At 46.9% G+C, this 17879-nt stretch overlaps 1 protein-coding gene across 5 annotated transcripts in view; it reads right to left on the reverse strand.

Annotated features, from left to right (window-relative positions):
• Positions 1–17879, reverse strand: part of Trio (trio Rho guanine nucleotide exchange factor) — a 286761-nt gene that overhangs the window by 124757 nt on the left and 144125 nt on the right. For all 5 annotated transcript variants that reach the window (XM_029469546.1, XM_029469548.1, XM_021182742.2 and 2 more), the window contains exon 11: positions 11047–11238. In XM_029469546.1, coding sequence (XP_029325406.1) covers positions 11047–11238 — 192 coding nt within the window. The remainder of the gene's footprint in view (positions 1–11046; positions 11239–17879) is intronic.

The raw sequence follows: 17879 nt of genomic DNA on the forward strand, positions 1-17879 counted from the left end.
CGTAGAAGAGACTCGGCAGCAATGTCTGCAGTGCAGGGGAGGTCATGCAGGCTGTCATCAGTGTCACCATGGAGACTGATGCAGAAGGTCCCCATGCACACCACCTGAGAGGCCGACCCTTGGCAAAGTCCTTGTGTTCTTTACCTGTAGTTCTAGCTGTGAAATGGGGGAACTTCAACAACTAAGCCTTCACAGACCGCAAAGCTACTTTGACAAAGAGTAAGCTAGATACACGGATGGGCACACTAGCTTACGGCCAGGGCTCTACACACAGAAGCTAGCGCCACTGAGACCGATGTCCCTGCCCTCGGCGGACGGGGGGACCACTTAGCCCAGTGGAGCTGTGCGCACTGCAGAGGCAGAGTGAGAAGTATCGGTCGCAGCTCCCCAGTGCTGCTGCTGCAACTACAAGTTCTGAGCAGAAGCGAGTGGTTTCAATGGCAGCCTGCAGGTGCCAATGCAGTAGAGCAGCCACTATGCACACAGCACGTGATTTTAGTGCAGGCGTAAGGAACCGGCTGGAAAGGGAACCGTTCCCACCACCTACAGGGAACTCCTCTGCCAGAGGTGACCAATGGTATGCTGAACACACATACCTGCTGTCTTGATGTAGGAAATGTAGTGTGTGTCTCCCCTCTGTGCACTTGTGTGTGGGTGATGGGTGAGCACATCCCTGTGCATGTGCAAAGGCGGGAGGACTTCACCTCCTGTTCCACCACTTTCCACCTTATCCCCCTGTAGCAGGGTTTCTCTTAGCCTGGAGCCACACTGGCGGCCAGCATGCCCCAGTGACCCTCCTCCTATCCCTGCCTATGCACTGGGATTTTCACTGGAGTGTTGGGGACTGAAGCAGGGCTTCTCCCGCAGGAACAGCAGGCACTGTCATACATTGGGCTACTGCCCTGCCTGAGATGTAGGGGTTGAGGAGCATCTGTCCTTGTGTGGTGTGCTGAGAGTACATCAGACGGCACGTACGGGGTGGAGGCAGAACAGAGAACTAAGATCGGTGTTGCAAAACGTCACTGCTGCAGGTGTCAAGTGTTGGTATGAGGAAGAAACCCAGAGAGGCGCCACAGAAGCTCCACGTGCGAGAGAGAGCAATGTGTGGGCTCTGAGGGCTGCACACCTGTGGACAGGTGAGATGAGGCTAAAGGCAATGATGAACAGCCAGGGACAAGAGATGAAATGTGACTGACAGCCAGGGGACTGTAGGACCAACCGTGTGATCCACTGATCTGGACACCCAAGAAAGAGCTTGACACTTGGACATTTTCACCTTTCTTTCTACTCTACAATACCTCTGACAAGTCAAATAATCTCTCCTCAGCAGTGTGACAGTTATAAACACAGGGGAAAGCCCCTCCTCCATCCAGGTCATTTTATAAATGCCTACTGTCTGCTGCAAATGTGCTGGGGTTGCAGGGGAGGGGGGCACTGTTTGATGTAAATAAATTAATTTTGAAAATGACTAATGTCATCCTGAAACAGTTTGCAGTGTGTCAAAGTGTAATTTAATTCCTCTCTGCCAGGAAAAAAATCCTCCGGCCTGGAAGTTGTGACCACACTTCTACAACCTGTCCACCATTCCCCTTGTCTGTTTCATCCCTCAAGCTCTGCGGACATGGAAGAGAACCTGGAGTTCTCTGGTATCAGCTCTCTCCTGAACATGTTGGACTTTCTGCAGTGGGCTAGAGAACTGAGCGGCAGGTCTGTGTGACTCAAACAGCATCCAGATGCCGGCTTCCTTCACAGTCTGATTGTTCCCTGGACTAAAGCTAAATGAGTTTTTCTGGGCACAGTCCTGTGGACAACCAGAAACACAGCTCCCTTCTTCACTAAACACACAGTACTGCCACCTATGTGACATTCAAATGTTCTCATTTATAGTTTTATATAAAAGCATCATCTTGCCGTTTTATCTAATAAAACTGTCAAGGCAGAGGTTTCTGTTGTGGCACCAAGTCTGTCCTCAAGGAAAGATAAAGAGGTTTCTAACACAGTAAGTTAAAGGATGCCTGAGTTCCTGTCTCCAAGATGTCTCATACAGACATGAAGGTTCATAACAGGTTAAATGGCAATTCAATTATGGGAAATCTCCTATGGAAGGTGACAGCAAGTGATGGAGTCAGGCTGCCCTCTGGGCCCAGAGCATTTGGCGTGAGTGGTCGTCCGCTCCTATCAGCACATCTGTCAGCAAGGCTGATGCAGCAAAGACAGCTCTGGACTTCCTTCTTCCTAGCATCTTCCATGTGAAACCAGAACTCGACTGATTTCGTACCCTGCAAATCTTGAGACCTTCACCTGGCCTTTTGTTCTCTAGATCTCTGCCTAGGACTAACACCAACCTGAGTAAATACATAAAATTAAGCTTTTTAAATATATTACCAACATTATCAAGAAATTGAGGGACACATATGTATCTTAGCATTCAGGATACTGAGTGAGAAGGATGAGGCAGGAGGATCATTCAGGTCATCCTGGGAGACTTGCTGAGTACCTGGCCTACCAGGACTATATAGTAAGACTCTACTTAAAATACAATAGCGACAACAGCAACAACCGCAGCAGCAACAATTACAACAACAACAACAACACTAACAACAACTACTAGTAGCACTGCCATTACTACTCAGGTGTCTGCCCGACCACAGTTCACCAACCGAACTGTTGTAATAAGCTCCTAGTCCCCTTCTGCAGTCCTGAGAAACTCATCATGTCTGGGAACCGAGTCTCCAGCTTGCTGAAGTCCCGGTCTTCTCATAATATCTCCTCTTCCTCATCTTGTCTTCCACGTGTCCCAGCCACACGGAAGGAACAGCCCAGCCTCAAGCAGGTGCCAAGGGCATCACACAGTAAGATTTCTGCTGCGAGAATCAGGGGCCCCAGGCAGAAAGCCTGCTCCTTCCCCAAACCACTTCTAAGTTTTATGTTTCAAAAAGGGAAGAGAAAACAATGGAGCAATAACAAAACCAGACTACAAGCCTAACCTGTGCGGTACTAGGGCTGTCCTGGGAAATCCCAGCAAGTACACTGCTGGCGATCGAGCCCCTGTTCTACCTCTCTGCTGATGTGAAGTGCTGTTAGCAAACAGAATGTACGTGTTAGAGGTACAATCAGAACATCTCATTTCTCTCTCAGTGAACCAAAACCCTGTGTGATTCATAAAACTAGCAGGAGACCAAGAGGATCCCTTTAAGATAAAGTGTAGTAAGATCACATATGTATATTCCTTCTCCACTGTACTCACGAAGACCTGTAAGATACCATTCCTGATGGTGCATTAAAGTCCCGCACTTGTCATATGGCATTAACCAGGCTGTAATACAAAGAACTGATGAAGGAGCTAGGGGCAGCTATCTAGTGAAAGGTGACCCTTCAATGACTCTATAATGAAAATGGAATCAGTGTAAAGTCATACATTTACAATCTTGACTAAAACATTAAGCTGTAAGTAAAGACAATATAGTGGTCAGTTAATTTAGTGACTACTATGCATTCAGTATATTAGAGTTGACTATAGTTTCCTATAATAGTTTCTAACTTCTGTAGGCCTACTTTTTTTTTTTAATTTATGCATGTGTACCCTCGAGTATATGAGGAGAACAGAGGGAACTTACAGGATTCCATTCTCTGCTGTGTTATCTGAGATCTGAGATAGGAGCTCTGGTCAGCAGAATTTGTAGCAAGCACACTTACCCACTAAGACTACTCTATGGGCCCTACAGTTTTTCTTTGTTGGTGCAGTACTTTAAAATGACAAATTTCTTGATTTTAAGTCATAGTTTTAAATTATTCTTCAGGGGAAAAGTGTTTAGGGGCTGGAGAGCTGTCTCAGAGGTTAAGAGCACAGACTACATTTCCCAAGTATCCCAATTCAGTTCCCAGCATCTGTGTTGGGTGACTTGCAACTGTAACTCCAGCTTCAGGGGATACAACGCCCCCTCTGTCCTCCATGGGAAACTACACTAAGAGTGTGTCCTTGTGTGTGCACACTAGACCTAAAGTGCGTGCTCAAAACACTCCCCCTCTCTTACACACACACACACACAAACACACACACACTTTCCGTGAATTTCTCTGAACAAAGCTCTTCCCTTCTGGGTCGCATCTTACACTCCTTCTGCACTTGTCAACACAAACATCTTTGTCATGCTTACTAAGTGGAAAAATTCCAATCGATAAACAGAACATTTATTTTGCTGGGATCAGAAGTATTTGGTCATATGTGCAAATGATTCATACAAATACGAATGGCCCATGAAGGACAGTTTCCATCAGAATGGGCTCTCTGTGTCTGAAGCTGGAGACCATGGTGACACAGACCTGGAGCTGAGGCTGGGGCAATGGAGTCTCCAGTCCCGGGTCACTGGGACAGGCAAAGGGCTGCGTCACACTAGCACAGTTGCTGTAGATTATTTTAATGCAGGTTACAGTTCCATAGAAATTGTGCAAACGACAGGATCTGTTTTCTAGACAACCCTCCCTATAGAAGGCTCTATAACGCTCTTTTTATGAGGAAGTCAAACGAGATATGAGAGACACAGGGCTGGACAACCATTGCTCAAAGTCAGATTGGATGCTGCCTGCAAAGGTGCTCGCTTTCCTTGGGTTACATCAGTTTGCTTGCTTGTTCTTCCGTCAGGTAAGTCAGGAAGCCGAGGGCTCCAGAAGACAGATAGACAGTTTAATGCAGCAAGAGAGCTCTTAAACAGAAGCTGTTGACTACAACATCAAATCAAGTTCCTCTGGCAGAACCTGGGAGATCTTTCCCTTCACACCACCAAGCTCACTTCCAGGCTAGGCATCCAGATGCTAGACATTCATGTCTGGTGAAGTACAGTGTAGCAGGTTTGCTCGAGGAGATCCTGGGTGGAGTCTTCTGTACTGCACTGACCAAAGGACCCTCGCTTATTGCAGAGAAGTGAGATTATTCAGTATTTGAGAAGTATTTGGTCATATGTGCAAATGATTCATACAAATACAAATGGCCCATGAAGGACAGTTACCATCAGACTGGGCTCTTGTGTTATAATTAGAATAATTAGAACTCTCATTATTGCTAAAACCTGCACATGACTGCGCATCGCTTCCCTGTTCTAACAGCCCCCAACTGGAAAAAACACAAGTGGTCTTCAATGGGTAACTGGTGTAAGCATGACACATTCATGCTGTGAAATGCTACCCAGCAGTACATGGTCAAGAAGTGCTTTGATACGTGTAAGGAAGCGAATGGCTCTCTAGGATTAATTGGGTTGGAAGCACAACTACAAACATCCATGATTCCATTTATCTAGAATTCCTGAAATATCAGAGATAATAGAGATGTGCAATGTTGATTACTGTCGAGGCTAGAGACAACTCTAAGAAGGACGCGAGCAGAACCAGAAAGCTGGACGCATTCAGGCCTCCGCAGGAACAGGAACAGACTATGTTCTAGCATGAGAATGAAAGACAATTCTGATGGCAGAATGACTCTCTGTGACTGCAGTGTGGACACTGGTGGTTACACAAATCTGTACATATGATGAAGCATGTGTGGGTACACACACAGGCATGTACATGTGGTGAGCCTGGATAGACAAACAGCTGTCATTTGGTAGGGTGTGGCCTACAGAAGGCTCCCACAGAGACCGAAGCAAGGCCTGGGTGGGAGAGCCCTTGCAGGAATTAAGGCAGCAAACAGGCTCTGCCCCAGAATCACCAAGCACCAGCGGAATCCACTGTAGGATAGCTGCTTCATGCAGTAAGCCTGGTGCACTGACAGGAAACTGCCAGACACATGGCAGGCTCTCTGGCTACCAAAGGAGAAGAGGGAATTGTGGCCTTCCATGATGGCAGCATGGACAAGCGCTGGGCGCTGCCTGGGTGGGCTTGGTCAGGCCTGAGGTCGGGCTTGGAGAGCTCCTCTGTGCAGGAAGAAGCCAGGGACATTCCTTTTCCCTCAGCTTGGGCTCCTCTCTCTGCTGCTCCCTCAAGAGAGCTGAGGCCTGGCTCCAGGAGAGTCAAAAGGGAAGCTGACCTGTTTGTTCACTTGCTAGGAATGGAAATGAAGTCAGACTGGCACCCGGAGACAAAGACGTCTCCAGGTGGCTGCTGGGCCTTTACTCTGCCTTCTGAATAAAATGAAAGGTTCTCTTTTTCCCAGGCACTGCTCAAAAACAAAAATGTGGCCAGCCTACAGTCAAGTTTACAGGAGCACGGCCAGGTCTCTCTGCTTGACCCAGGCAGGATGGCAGCAGCCTGTTTCACTGGGGACCAGGGACTCTGAGAACAGAAGCCAGTGCTGGGTCACTGAATCAGCCCCAGGGACAAACTGTCTACAACCCACCCAGTTGCCACCCAGTTGCCTCAAATGACCCATGAATGTCAAAGCAGTTAGTAACTAAGCCAGGAACTAGAATGGTGCTAAATGTGTAGAAATGGTGGAAATTGATTATATGTTTACTGGATCCAGAAATAAAAAATACCATTCAAGGCACTAAAACTAAGATCAGGTGGCAGACTGCTATTACTTCACAACTTTGGATGAAGTATCTAAGTCTGGGATAGGCTAAGTAGTGGGGACACAAAGGAGCCAGACCTTAAACTATCAAGCAACACCAAGTCTGAAGCGTGCTGGAGCAGCTGCGGTAGCTACCGTGGCTCCTCACACATCAGAGCCGGCTCGGGGCGCATTTCACCACCATTGGGTAAAAGAGTGAGCCAATGACCGAGCAAACATAGGAGAGGTCCATTCAGTAGGAAAGGAGGACAGAATTATCATCAGCATAAATGTCAGACGTGGTAGGAGAAGTAACAAGGCTGACAGGAAAGGATGCTGAAGGCTCAGAGACCTCCCAAACAAGACCCAAGGAAACAGTGGGCTGAGAAAAGGATTGGCAGGGAACCCCAAGCCTGGCAGCATTCTTCTGAAAGGGGCGGGGCATCTCATGGTGACACTGGGAGCAAGTGTGTGCAATGCCTATAAATCTGGCTTTAAGGGAGGACTGGGGCTGCCGGATCCAGCATGAAGGTATAAAATAGCTGCCATCTGTGAAAATATGTCCTTTTCTCTATTCCAGGACCAAGTGTCACCCTGTGTCCTTCTCTGGGGTGGGACAGTCTAAGGCCACAGAGCACTTTAATGCTCTCGCTCTATTCAGTTCACGCATAAAGCAAAAGACAGGGAAGCCAACTTCAACACTAACAGAAAAGAGAGATGAACAGACTCCTGCAGTAGAGTGGCCATGATCTGGAGGTCGTGGGCCAGAATCTTAGGTTGCTCCCCAGAGAGCCAGCTACCAAGCCTCTTCTCGGTGGGCCTACCACAGATAGCTGAGCTGACCATGAATAAGCTGCCTTCCTGACCAGGGACCTTCCAGAGTGAGTTGTTATGGGACCGTATCATAGCCAGAGACTGACCATGTGGGAAAGAGGGACACCCACACCGAGGAGAATAAAAATTTACCCTGGGAAACTCTGCATGGTGATGGCGCCTTCTGTGTCAGGGGCCTTGTCAGGTGACTTCCACAAAGTTCTATGACCTTGTCTGTGACAGACGTGTTTCTTTTTTTCTTTTTTTTTTTTTTTTTTTTTTTTTTGGTTTTTCGAGACAGGGTTTCTCTGTATAGCCCTGGCTGTCCTGGAACTCACTTTGTAGACCAGGCTGGCCTCGAACTCAGAAATCCGCCTGCCTCTGCCTCCCAAGTGCTGGGATTAAAGGCTGCGCCACCACGCCCGGCGTGACAGACGTGTTTCTTAGTTCTTTCTCAAGGTCAACGTCTAAAAGAACTGCCTTGTGCGATCTATCTGTTAGCAATCCGCCAATTTCTGATGATGTCAGGCCAACACTTGTCAATTTAATGTTTCCATCCTCTTGCTCTTTGTGTTAACTTTTACTTTCATTTTCAATTCACTGAAGTTCATGTAAATGCCAATGAGCTTGATCCACCATCAGTGATCATAAATCCAAGTGAAAGCAACCTTTCTCCTTGTATAAATCTATTAAGTGTCCCCTCCTGGGGAGGAGGCACACCATAGAGAGGGACACTGTAGGCACATAAGGTTACTCAGGATGAGACGAATCTTCTGAGGGAGAGTATGGAGCTAACAGGAAGCCCAAACACTTGGAGGAGAAAATCCTGGCTTGTGACAAGCCTATAGGATACTGTCCCTGGCTACCTTGTAAGCCACCTAACACATATGGGTCCTGCTACGTGTTCCTCACTAGCCACCAGATATCCCATTATCCTGGGTCACCTTAGGTATAAGCATCTGAGAGGAAGCGATTGAAATAATTATGCCTACTGTGATGTCACCGTCTGTAAAAAGGAAAGAATAGGCCACTGAACTTCCTGCAGTCTGGGAGAAAGTCACTTTACCCAGAAGATGGACGGGAGCCTTCTTAGCCTGGAGACCCACGGACACTGAAAGTCACAGACTGAAAACCAGTCAAACCTGAAGGTGTTTCTATTTCAAAATAGTTTGCAAACCTAGTGACAATCCAGACTCTGCAAGGCCAGCTACTAGATGCTTTTATAGTATTTTAACTTCAAAGTGATACTGATGTTATTTAAAACAACAACAACAACAAATCTAAACGTCATCCTGTGCAAAGTGCTTTCCTCTCGGCTATCTGATGTGTATGTGTGGTGAAAAGCATGGTACCACGGATTGCCTCATACAGAGACTCTGTCTCAAGGACACTAACCCTGTTCCTAGGACTGCTAAAAGCCACTGAAGAATATTCCCAGGAAGACAGTGCAGGCAGGCACCGCACTATGCACTACAGGAAGGAGTCTCATAGTCTCCCAAGTTGCTGTCAATTTCCTGTGGCTTCCCACCTTCCCACACCATCCTTCCCACCTCTGCCATGGCACCTAAGACATTCAAAGCATCATCAGCACGCTGCGTGTTCACAGGGAACTGGCTGGGCACGTGCCATCCGGCCTACTAAAGGCTGCTGGCTGGCCGTCATATCCCATCAACTCTGATCCTGTTGCTCTCTCGGCTTTGCTGTGGGCTGTGTAGTACAAAAAGGAGTAACTAACACAAATCAGACAACATAGGATAACATAGGATAACATAGGAACACAGGATCCTAAGGCAACGCGACCAGTGTTGTCATGGGTGTGTGCAGAGCTCCAGAAAATGTCAAGAATAGCAGTTAACAGTGGCCAGGGCAGGGGAGGGAGCAAGTCCCAGCCAGGGAGAATAGAGCCATAGATCTGGGAATACTGCATCCATCAAGGGCTGGATCCCTGGAAAGGAGGGAGAATACAGCCTCAAAGGTAAGGCTCTAGATGAGATGGATGGAACCTATGGGTCCAGAGCTGAAGACAATCTCCTCAGGCTGGTAGCTCAGGAAAACAAGTTTGACGTGCTGTGACAAGGGCAGGTTGTGGAACAAGCTAAGCTGGGAAGTAGGGGTGGCTTGTGCTCAACACCGGGCAAGCATGGAACTCCATCCAGTCTGATCACACATCCACACTAAAAACTACCTGGAGAAATATCCATTGAACATGTTTCCTGAGAAAGATGGACTGTAGATATTTCCAAGTCTGTCTTAGTCTTAGGTATAACTGAGAGAGTAGAAGGATGCTACCTGTGTTGGGTTTTCTATTCTGATGTCTAGCTCAGAACCATGAAGTTCTGGCCCTTCTGCAGAAAGATCTGAGTGCCAACCACTACCAGACCAGACCAGAAGAGGCACAAACACCAGGGTCTCTCTGATTTGCCGACTGTTCCCTCTACCACTTCACAGATGCACAGGGTTTCAAAGGAAGGGAACATCACTGTCCTGGAGTTAAAGTATCTAACTTGCAGACGACCATGCTGTGAACAAACTGCCTAAGGTCCCTGAACCATACTAAAGGCCTTTACTTATGGGTACTAGACTCTGGATGTCTTTCTAAACAAAGCAAGCCAGACTTGCCTCTCTCAATTTCTCCCAGTGATCTTATCTTTCTAGATCCTTCTTCTATTGCCATGAGTTTTTGTGTACTTAAGCCTAGATTAAAGCAACTCTTCATAAACTCCCATGTATAGAGAGGCGTGTCACAGCGTGTCACAGCAATTTGTGAAGGTTCTTTGTGGAGCATTTTTTTTTCTCAGTCACCTAAAATTAATCTTGATTTTTAATGTTATTAAAAACCCCAACTGAAACAAAATAAACCGGGCATAGTAATGCCATCATATAATCCAAATACTCAAAAGGCGGAGGCGGAATCAACTGCCCACTTACAACCAGCCTGCGTTACATAGGGAATTCAGGGCTACCACAGATTTCACAGCAAAACTCTATTTCCAAAAACAAAAATAAAATGTAACATAGTAATTTCTCTAGTGTAATTTTATGATATTTACCAAGATAAGATATTATTATATATACCATATATATAATACATAATCACATATATATATACACGATATATATATACACACATAATATATAAGATCTATATTATTTGTGCTATATATGTGGACAATGTGTGTGTCATACTTGGTATACTTGGTATTTCTCACATTCCTGATTACATTTATCTCTTGAGATAAGGACGTTACCACAGGCGCACACAGGACATTAGCACCTGTACCATGTTACCTATGGTATATTTAAACTCCATACAATGTAATAGAACTTTAAGGAGCAGGTGAAAGTAGTCTGCTAAGACCAGAGGGCCACCATGTTTCACCCCATGACCAGGCACTGTCCACAACAAGCAGGATCTGACAATGGAGCGCTGTTCCTCTCTAAGGCTGAAAAAATTCTTGTTCCACTTCTTGTTTCTCCTGCTCATCTCCTGACCCACAAGTCTCCCCTGACCCCCGACTATGGATGACCCCAACAAAGGCAAAGGTGCACTCATGTGACAAGGACAGCCAGCTGCAGAAGCAGAAGGTAGGAAGACATCTTCCAGGCCTGATGCATTTGGTACTAATGGGTCCCATCTTCTCACCTGCCACCTTCCGGCCAATGTCTCTCACTATGAGAACATTCAGATTCCTTCCAACAAGTCCAAAGACCCTCTCGGGCAGACTACATTTTGTCATTGTAGGATGCCTTACCTCTTTTACGTGCGTGTGAAACGACACAGACATGTCCAGCAGGATCTTCCGTTGTTCAACTCGCCGAACAAAATCTTGTATCCGGTCTTCAAGCTGATGGGCAGCCTGATAAATCTCTTCAGGGTCACATTCCCCCGTCTGAGCCAGCTGCTCTGCTGCTTCTAGCAGTTTATCTGCGTTTGTGTACGTGTTCTGCACAGGAGGATACCCAGAGAAACAGAAGGTGAGCATTCAGCAAACCAGCCGGTGCGGGAGCCACAATCCACGGCAACCAAGAACCTATCAGCAGCGATGCTGATCGTTTACTACACTGGGTAGACAATATACGGTAAGGAGCGATGACGTCAGGAGGTGCATACATCCCCATCAGTACCCTTTTCTGACCCCAAGCAAACTGTTAAGCACTGGCCAGAACGGCTCATGACTCAAAAGGCTGTCCGGCTTTTGCTAAGCTGGAGTCAGGAAATGGCCCACAACCACAGAGGTCCGTTTTGCTTTCTCCTCTCATTTTTACAGCAAAGTAAGTGAGCTTTCCCCATCTCTGCTTCACAGCACATGGCTCTGGACGGAAAGGAGTCTCCCAGTGGCTGTAACAATGTAGCCAGTGTAGAAAGCAGCTGTGGTGTGGAAATACATGGCTCTTGTTCTCTGAAGACGATTTTGCTTCAGTTCTTGATAAACTTGTGGCCATGGCTGTGTTGCTCACATGAGCAGATAAGCTACAGCCTGTGACTGTTATGGGCAACTGCTCCAAAGGGGCATTACTCCTGAGAGGAGCTAGAGGCGCTCAGTGTAGTCAGAGCAGCCTGCCCTACAGCAAGGACAGAACTCCCACCTGCGGCTCTGCTGAGACATCAGTTGACTCATTCATCCTCCTCCTTAAACTCCTAGACCCGAATAGGGCAAGTAGCTCACTGAACAGGTATAAGGTGGCCCAAGGTATGGGAAGGGTGTCCCTGGGAGGGCTGGGGTGGGGACAGGCTCAGTGAGTGATGGGGCTTGGAATAGGGAAGCGAGGCTCCCATTAAACAGAGAGGACTTCTGTATCAGTTTCTTTTCTGCTGCCCGCATCACAATCTCATAGACTGGGTGAGATGAACAAGAAGTACTGCAGCCCAGGGTTCTGAAGCCCAGGATACGGGCTACATCTGATGGCCTTGGTGGCAGTCCCAGCATACTTTGGAGCATTATAAGAGACAAAGCTGCACAGGTTTCTCCTGACCCCTGTTCTCCTTACAAAGCCACTAGGAGTCAGTCATGGGGCATCTACCCTAACCCCAAGACCTACCTGTGGACACCAGCCTGACTCATTTCCTCTTCTACTGCATCACAGTGGCGATTATCTCAATACATAGACCTCTGGGGAGGGCACATACACTACACCAAACCACAGCACTCCATTTCTGATACCCAAGGTTTCTGTGCATCTCACAAAGCAAAACTAGACTAGCTGATGCCCTAGAGGTTCCTTAGAAGGTGAATTCCTTATAACTGTTAGCCATGTGAAAACCAAAGGAAGACAGTCTCCTTTGATGGGGGACAGTCCTGTCCCAAAAGTCCTATCCCAAAAGAAGACTGACAAATGGAAAGGCCTGTAACTCCTGGATTCTATGTGCGTGAAAAATCACCTTATACCTGGGACCAGTTCCCTGAACAGGATCTCTTACAGGATCCTAGGATCTTTGTAGCTTACCCCTCCAAACCCTTTCAACCTCTGGATATGACAAGATTCCAAAGTACCATTCATTATTAGGAACAGCACTGATTTTCACTACTATGACAAAGCAGCAGAGAGGGACTAGCCTTATACATGAAGTGGTTTAGCCCACAGTTCTGTAAATCAAAAGTTGAAGATTAGGTGGTCCCTGGTTTGCCTCTAGTGTCACAAGGAAGGGAAGAAATCATATCTTAAAGCAGGAAGTCAGATAGAGACAGGGGTCTAAAATCTGTCAAAAGTGGGTCTCACTGGAGGCTAGCTGCAGGTGTAACTCCTAAAGGCCTTTTCTCCTAAACTTGTCAGTAGGAGAGCCAAACTCCCAACAAATGGTCCGTTGAGTGACAAACAACATCCAACACATTTGGAGAAAGCGTGGTCTCCAACTTGGGAGACTAGACACACTCAGCCATAATCAACTGTTTCAGGAACAGCGAGGCTGGGGGCTGAGTGCAATTACCAGCTCAGTGCACCGTTTGGAAACCAGACCCCTGCGAGCAAACGTGTTTCTGAAGTAAGGAATCCTGCTTTCTCCCTGACTGTCACCTCAGCTCTGAAGTAATCTAGTTCTCTTGTTTGATAAGTGACTCCTTAGTTGACAGTGTCCCCCCAGTAGGAAAGCACTACTAGATTGCCAAGAGCCTTTCTATAATATCAGTAGCAGTAAGGAACACTGGGAAAAATATGGCTGCTAAAGGAGCAGGCGTGTTGTGAAGACACCAAACCACAGCTATTCACTCTGTGCCTCATCCAGAAAATGGTGCTTGCACAGAGGAGGAAAGAGTTTTTCCTAGTGCAGAGCCACATGTGGTGCCAGGGGTGAGGGGTGAGGGACGGAGACAGGGACATCAGCACTGGCATCTGAAACCCCAGCTAGGCCTTCCTTGCAACAGAACCTTCCTGAGTCCCTCCATCATGGACTGAGCTGTGAGAGGTTTCGAATGCTCATTGCCAAATTATCCATATCAACAATGTTGGCTTTTGAGCAGCTACTCGAAACCCTACAGAAGCCCTGTGACAGGGATGCCAATTCACTTCCACTTCCCTGTGGCAAACTGAGGTTTGCCAAAGCCAGTCAGCAGAGTGGCTGCTGTTGACGGCCCCGAGACCTGGCGATCTAAAGCTGGTGAGTGTGAGGGGAACTGAAGGGGCAGGCCTTCTTTCTTCAGCTTGAGGGCCCCCCTCTTTGGGGCATCCCTTTTATACTCATCAGGGAGATTAAAGGACACGATAGCAAGGGCGGGCCATGGAGAGCAAAGCATTTCCTCTTTCTTGAGAAACAGCTTATGTTGTGCAAACAGCATAATCTGGGACGTGAGCAGTGCAGAGGAAGATGAGTGGTCCTCCTCCTCCTCCTGCTCTCAGCCACCAGGGCCCGAGTCTCTCCAAAGATGGCAGACACTGTATTTACAGTACATGGAAATGCAAATTTCTAGATAATAGAAAGTGGATACTGAAAGTCCTAAATATGCCTATCCCATCAAAACACAATGAGCAAAGAAACTATGGATTTAAAAAATCTCTAAGGTATTTTAATACTACTGAACTGGGGACAAAGAAGGAAGGGCCACTGCAGAGCAAACTAGATGCTGTGGGTAACATCAACTGCTGTATAGAAGGCACAAACCTCCCAAGGATCACTTGTCATCTAGGAAAGAAAAACACAACAGATATGGGGCAAGCTCACCGCTGTCCTTCAATGCACACATATGCCACAGAGGGGGAAAGTCAGCCGTAATCATGGCATGGGCAATCTAAAATTCTTAACAGAGGCCCTGGAAAATTCTAAGTGAGAGATAAGGCAAAATATGTTAACTTGACACAAGCTAGAGTTACCAGAAAGTAGGGAACCCCAATTAAGAAAATGCCTCCATAAGATCTGGCTGTAGGGTATTTTCTTAATTAGTGATTAATGGGGGGGAGGCATCCACTCAGCCCATTTGTGGGTAGTGCTATCCCTGAGCTGACTTCCTGGGTTCTCCAAGAAAGCAGGCGGAGCAAACTATGTGGAGCAAGCCAGTAAGTAGCATCCCTCCAGGGCCTTTGCAGCAGCTGCTCCTGTCTCCAGGTTCCAGCCCTGCTTGAGTTCCTGTCCCAACTTCCTTCAGTGATGAACAGTGCTGTGGAAGTATAAGCCAAATAACCCCTTTCCTCCCCAAACCGCTTTGGTCATGGTCTTTCATCACAGCAATAGTGACCCCAACTAGGGCACCAACTACTGTTTACATCTGTTAGCATTTGACCAGAAACAACCATTATTTTCTCCGGGTAGGTGGGTGTTCAATAAACTAAGGTGGGCACAGCATAAATACTGGCAACATCATCTACTTTAAGTCCTGACATGCCTAGCTACTGTCAAAGGACTGTCATCGTCAACTTCGTATTTCCAGCCATCTATATGTTCTAAATCAAGGGATGGAATTCTGAACACCTTCTGTCACGACTCCCTCCCTCCCTCCCTCCTTAATGTAGTCTTACAACAACCTGGTAAAGGGAGATATTAATATCATTTTACAGTTAAGAGAAAGGGACTCAGAAAGACTAAGCTGATGGTAACACAATCAGAAAGACATAGTCATCTTCTTAAGTTTCAGGAAATGTCATGTGGAAAGCAGCCTCAAGGACCTGTTGTTTCTTTTCTCTTCTTCTCTGCAGCCTGAGGACCTGACTAACTGGTGGGCAGGCGCTGCCCCATAACTGCAGCCCAGGGGGAAATGCTTCATTAAAATAATCTGTCCTGAATTCTCCATTGTTAATTTTAAAAGACTAAAACACAATATATCTTTATATTAAAAGCTAAATTAATTAAAAACAAATGGAAGCTTGCTATGTATGTGGAGAAGTTCAAGTCATATTACAAATGTGGACATACCATCCTCCTAGCAAAACACTGAGCACAGCAGGGACACCCACTACTCTCCTGAAAATGTGGGAAGAGCTTCGTCGCATGACAAATTTTCAGACCCTTATCTAGGAAGACAAGGTGATCACAAGGCACATAAAAAGCTAGCCATAGATAAGCTTCGAGGAGGCTGCCTTGGGGCAGGTTACGACACAGGAAGCTGAAGTGCAGGGTTGGGCAAGCATCACAGAGTGGGACCTATGAAGAGACGCTAGGCCACAGTCACCAATGTCTGTCAGTGCCCCGCTGCTCTCGGGAGCCAGCTGTCATAAACTAAGTTTCTCTGGGCTTTACCTGCCTGTTGTAATCACAGCTTATTAAATTTAATAATATGAACTCAGGAAACTACTACTAAGTAAAAGACTGCTGCTCAAGGACCTCTTCTCTTCCACCAGTCAGTCACCCTCAAAAATCTTCACATGGAACGCATTTTATGTTTTGGGGATTTTGGGGGTTTTTTTTTTTTTTTTTGGTTTTTTGAGACAGGATTTCTCTGTATATCCCTGGCTTCATTTTAAATAGTACAGTAGCACAAGAAGATGCTCTCTAGCTGGGCATGTCACACAGCACACAACAGCCACAGCAGCAAAGATGTACTCACAATCACCGCACAGACAAAGGACCGTTTCGCAGTCGTCACAAGGAAGTTCCTGGCTCTGCAAGATTGAGCCAGTGCTTCCTGGGGAGGCCATAGCAGCATCTGAAATGGACACTGAAGCCCTGGGCGCCGACTTCAAGGGTGGGCGCCTGAAAAAGCCAGCCTACCGCTCACTTCCACCACGTCAACATAGGAAGTTCTGTCAGGGTTCCTCCTTCCTAGAACACTGGGATTGCTCTACAGAATAAACCTATATTTAGCTCATTTTCAGAGAACTGAGCCATAGGCTTTCACTGCTTCCTGCTTTAACCTGCCTCTGCTACTTCAACAAGCCACAGCTCTCTAAGTTCAGGGAAAGAAATGCTTTATTAAGCAACTTGCTACTTTAAGATCTCTAGGGGGCTGGAGTGATGGTTTGGCAGTCAATCACAGTTGACTAGAGTTTGAGTCCCACCACCTACACGGCAGCTCACAGTCGCCTGTACCTCCATACCCAGGGGGTCTAAACCCTCGTTTGGTCTCCACGGGCACCAGGTGTACATTTGGTGCATAGACATAATGCAGACAAAATACACACATATAAAATAAATCTTTTAATAAAAAGGAGCTCTTAAACAAAAAACAACTTGAAATTAATGCTACGGAGAAATCTGGCCAAGAAAACCCATTTTAACAAAGAAAAGGGATTTGTTTTGCTCTCCATCTAAAACTCTGTATTCCCTCTGGGAATGTATTTTACTTACTAAGAGCTCCTGCCTCAAAGTTTAAGGTCTATCTAACAGCCCACTGGCCCCTAAAATCCCAAAGTCTGTGAAGCAGGCAAAGATGAGGGGCTGAGTCAGAGCTGCAGCCCCTGTTATCCTCCTAGTGCTAAAGCAAGACAAGCAACTCTGTTCTCAAGGAAAAGATAGGTTTGAATGAAGAGAGCTTTAAATCTAGAGTGTGCTTCCTTGACAGAGACCCTGTCTAGATTCCAGCTGCCATACACATACTGAATACTGAAGCCAGGATAGGAGCCATGACTTCTCACGGGTTCAGGGTTGTGGCTTCATGCCTGCCTTGTACTCTGTCCCGTGGAGAGGCCTCTCACCTGCCTATGATGGTACACTTCTGAGGCAGAGCAAATGCCCTGCCATACAGAGTCTGAGAGGATTGGGTCTTAGGGGCGTTTTTATAGCCCAGGTGTGAACGTGAGCCTAGCAGCCAGTAGTGTGTCCTCCCCTTACTGACCACTCATGCCTGCTACACAGAGAATTGCAGCTGCATCAGATGACCCAGGCATGGAAGCGGGTGGCCAGGGGGAGAGCAAGAGCAGCAGAGCGCTCTTCTCCAGCTGCCATCTCCAGAGTAGATGATGCTTTCCAAGAGAAGAGTAATGGTAAATACTGGGAGGAAGCCGCTGAAGATGACAGCATCAATGAAGGGTCCAGGACCGACATAATGGGCTGGAGCACAGGTAGAGAGGCAGAGATAAGAACTGGGAGACACAAAACAAAACAAAACAAAAACCCAGCAGCAGCCACACTGTCTTAGTCAGGGTTTCTATTCCTGCACAAACATCATGACCAAGAAGCAAGTTGGGGAGGAAAGGGTTTATTCGGCTTACACTTCCATGCTGC

Source organism: Mus caroli, chromosome 15 (assembly GCF_900094665.2).
Source record: "Mus caroli chromosome 15, CAROLI_EIJ_v1.1, whole genome shotgun sequence".
NCBI classification, from domain to species: Eukaryota; Metazoa; Chordata; class Mammalia; order Rodentia; family Muridae; genus Mus; species Mus caroli.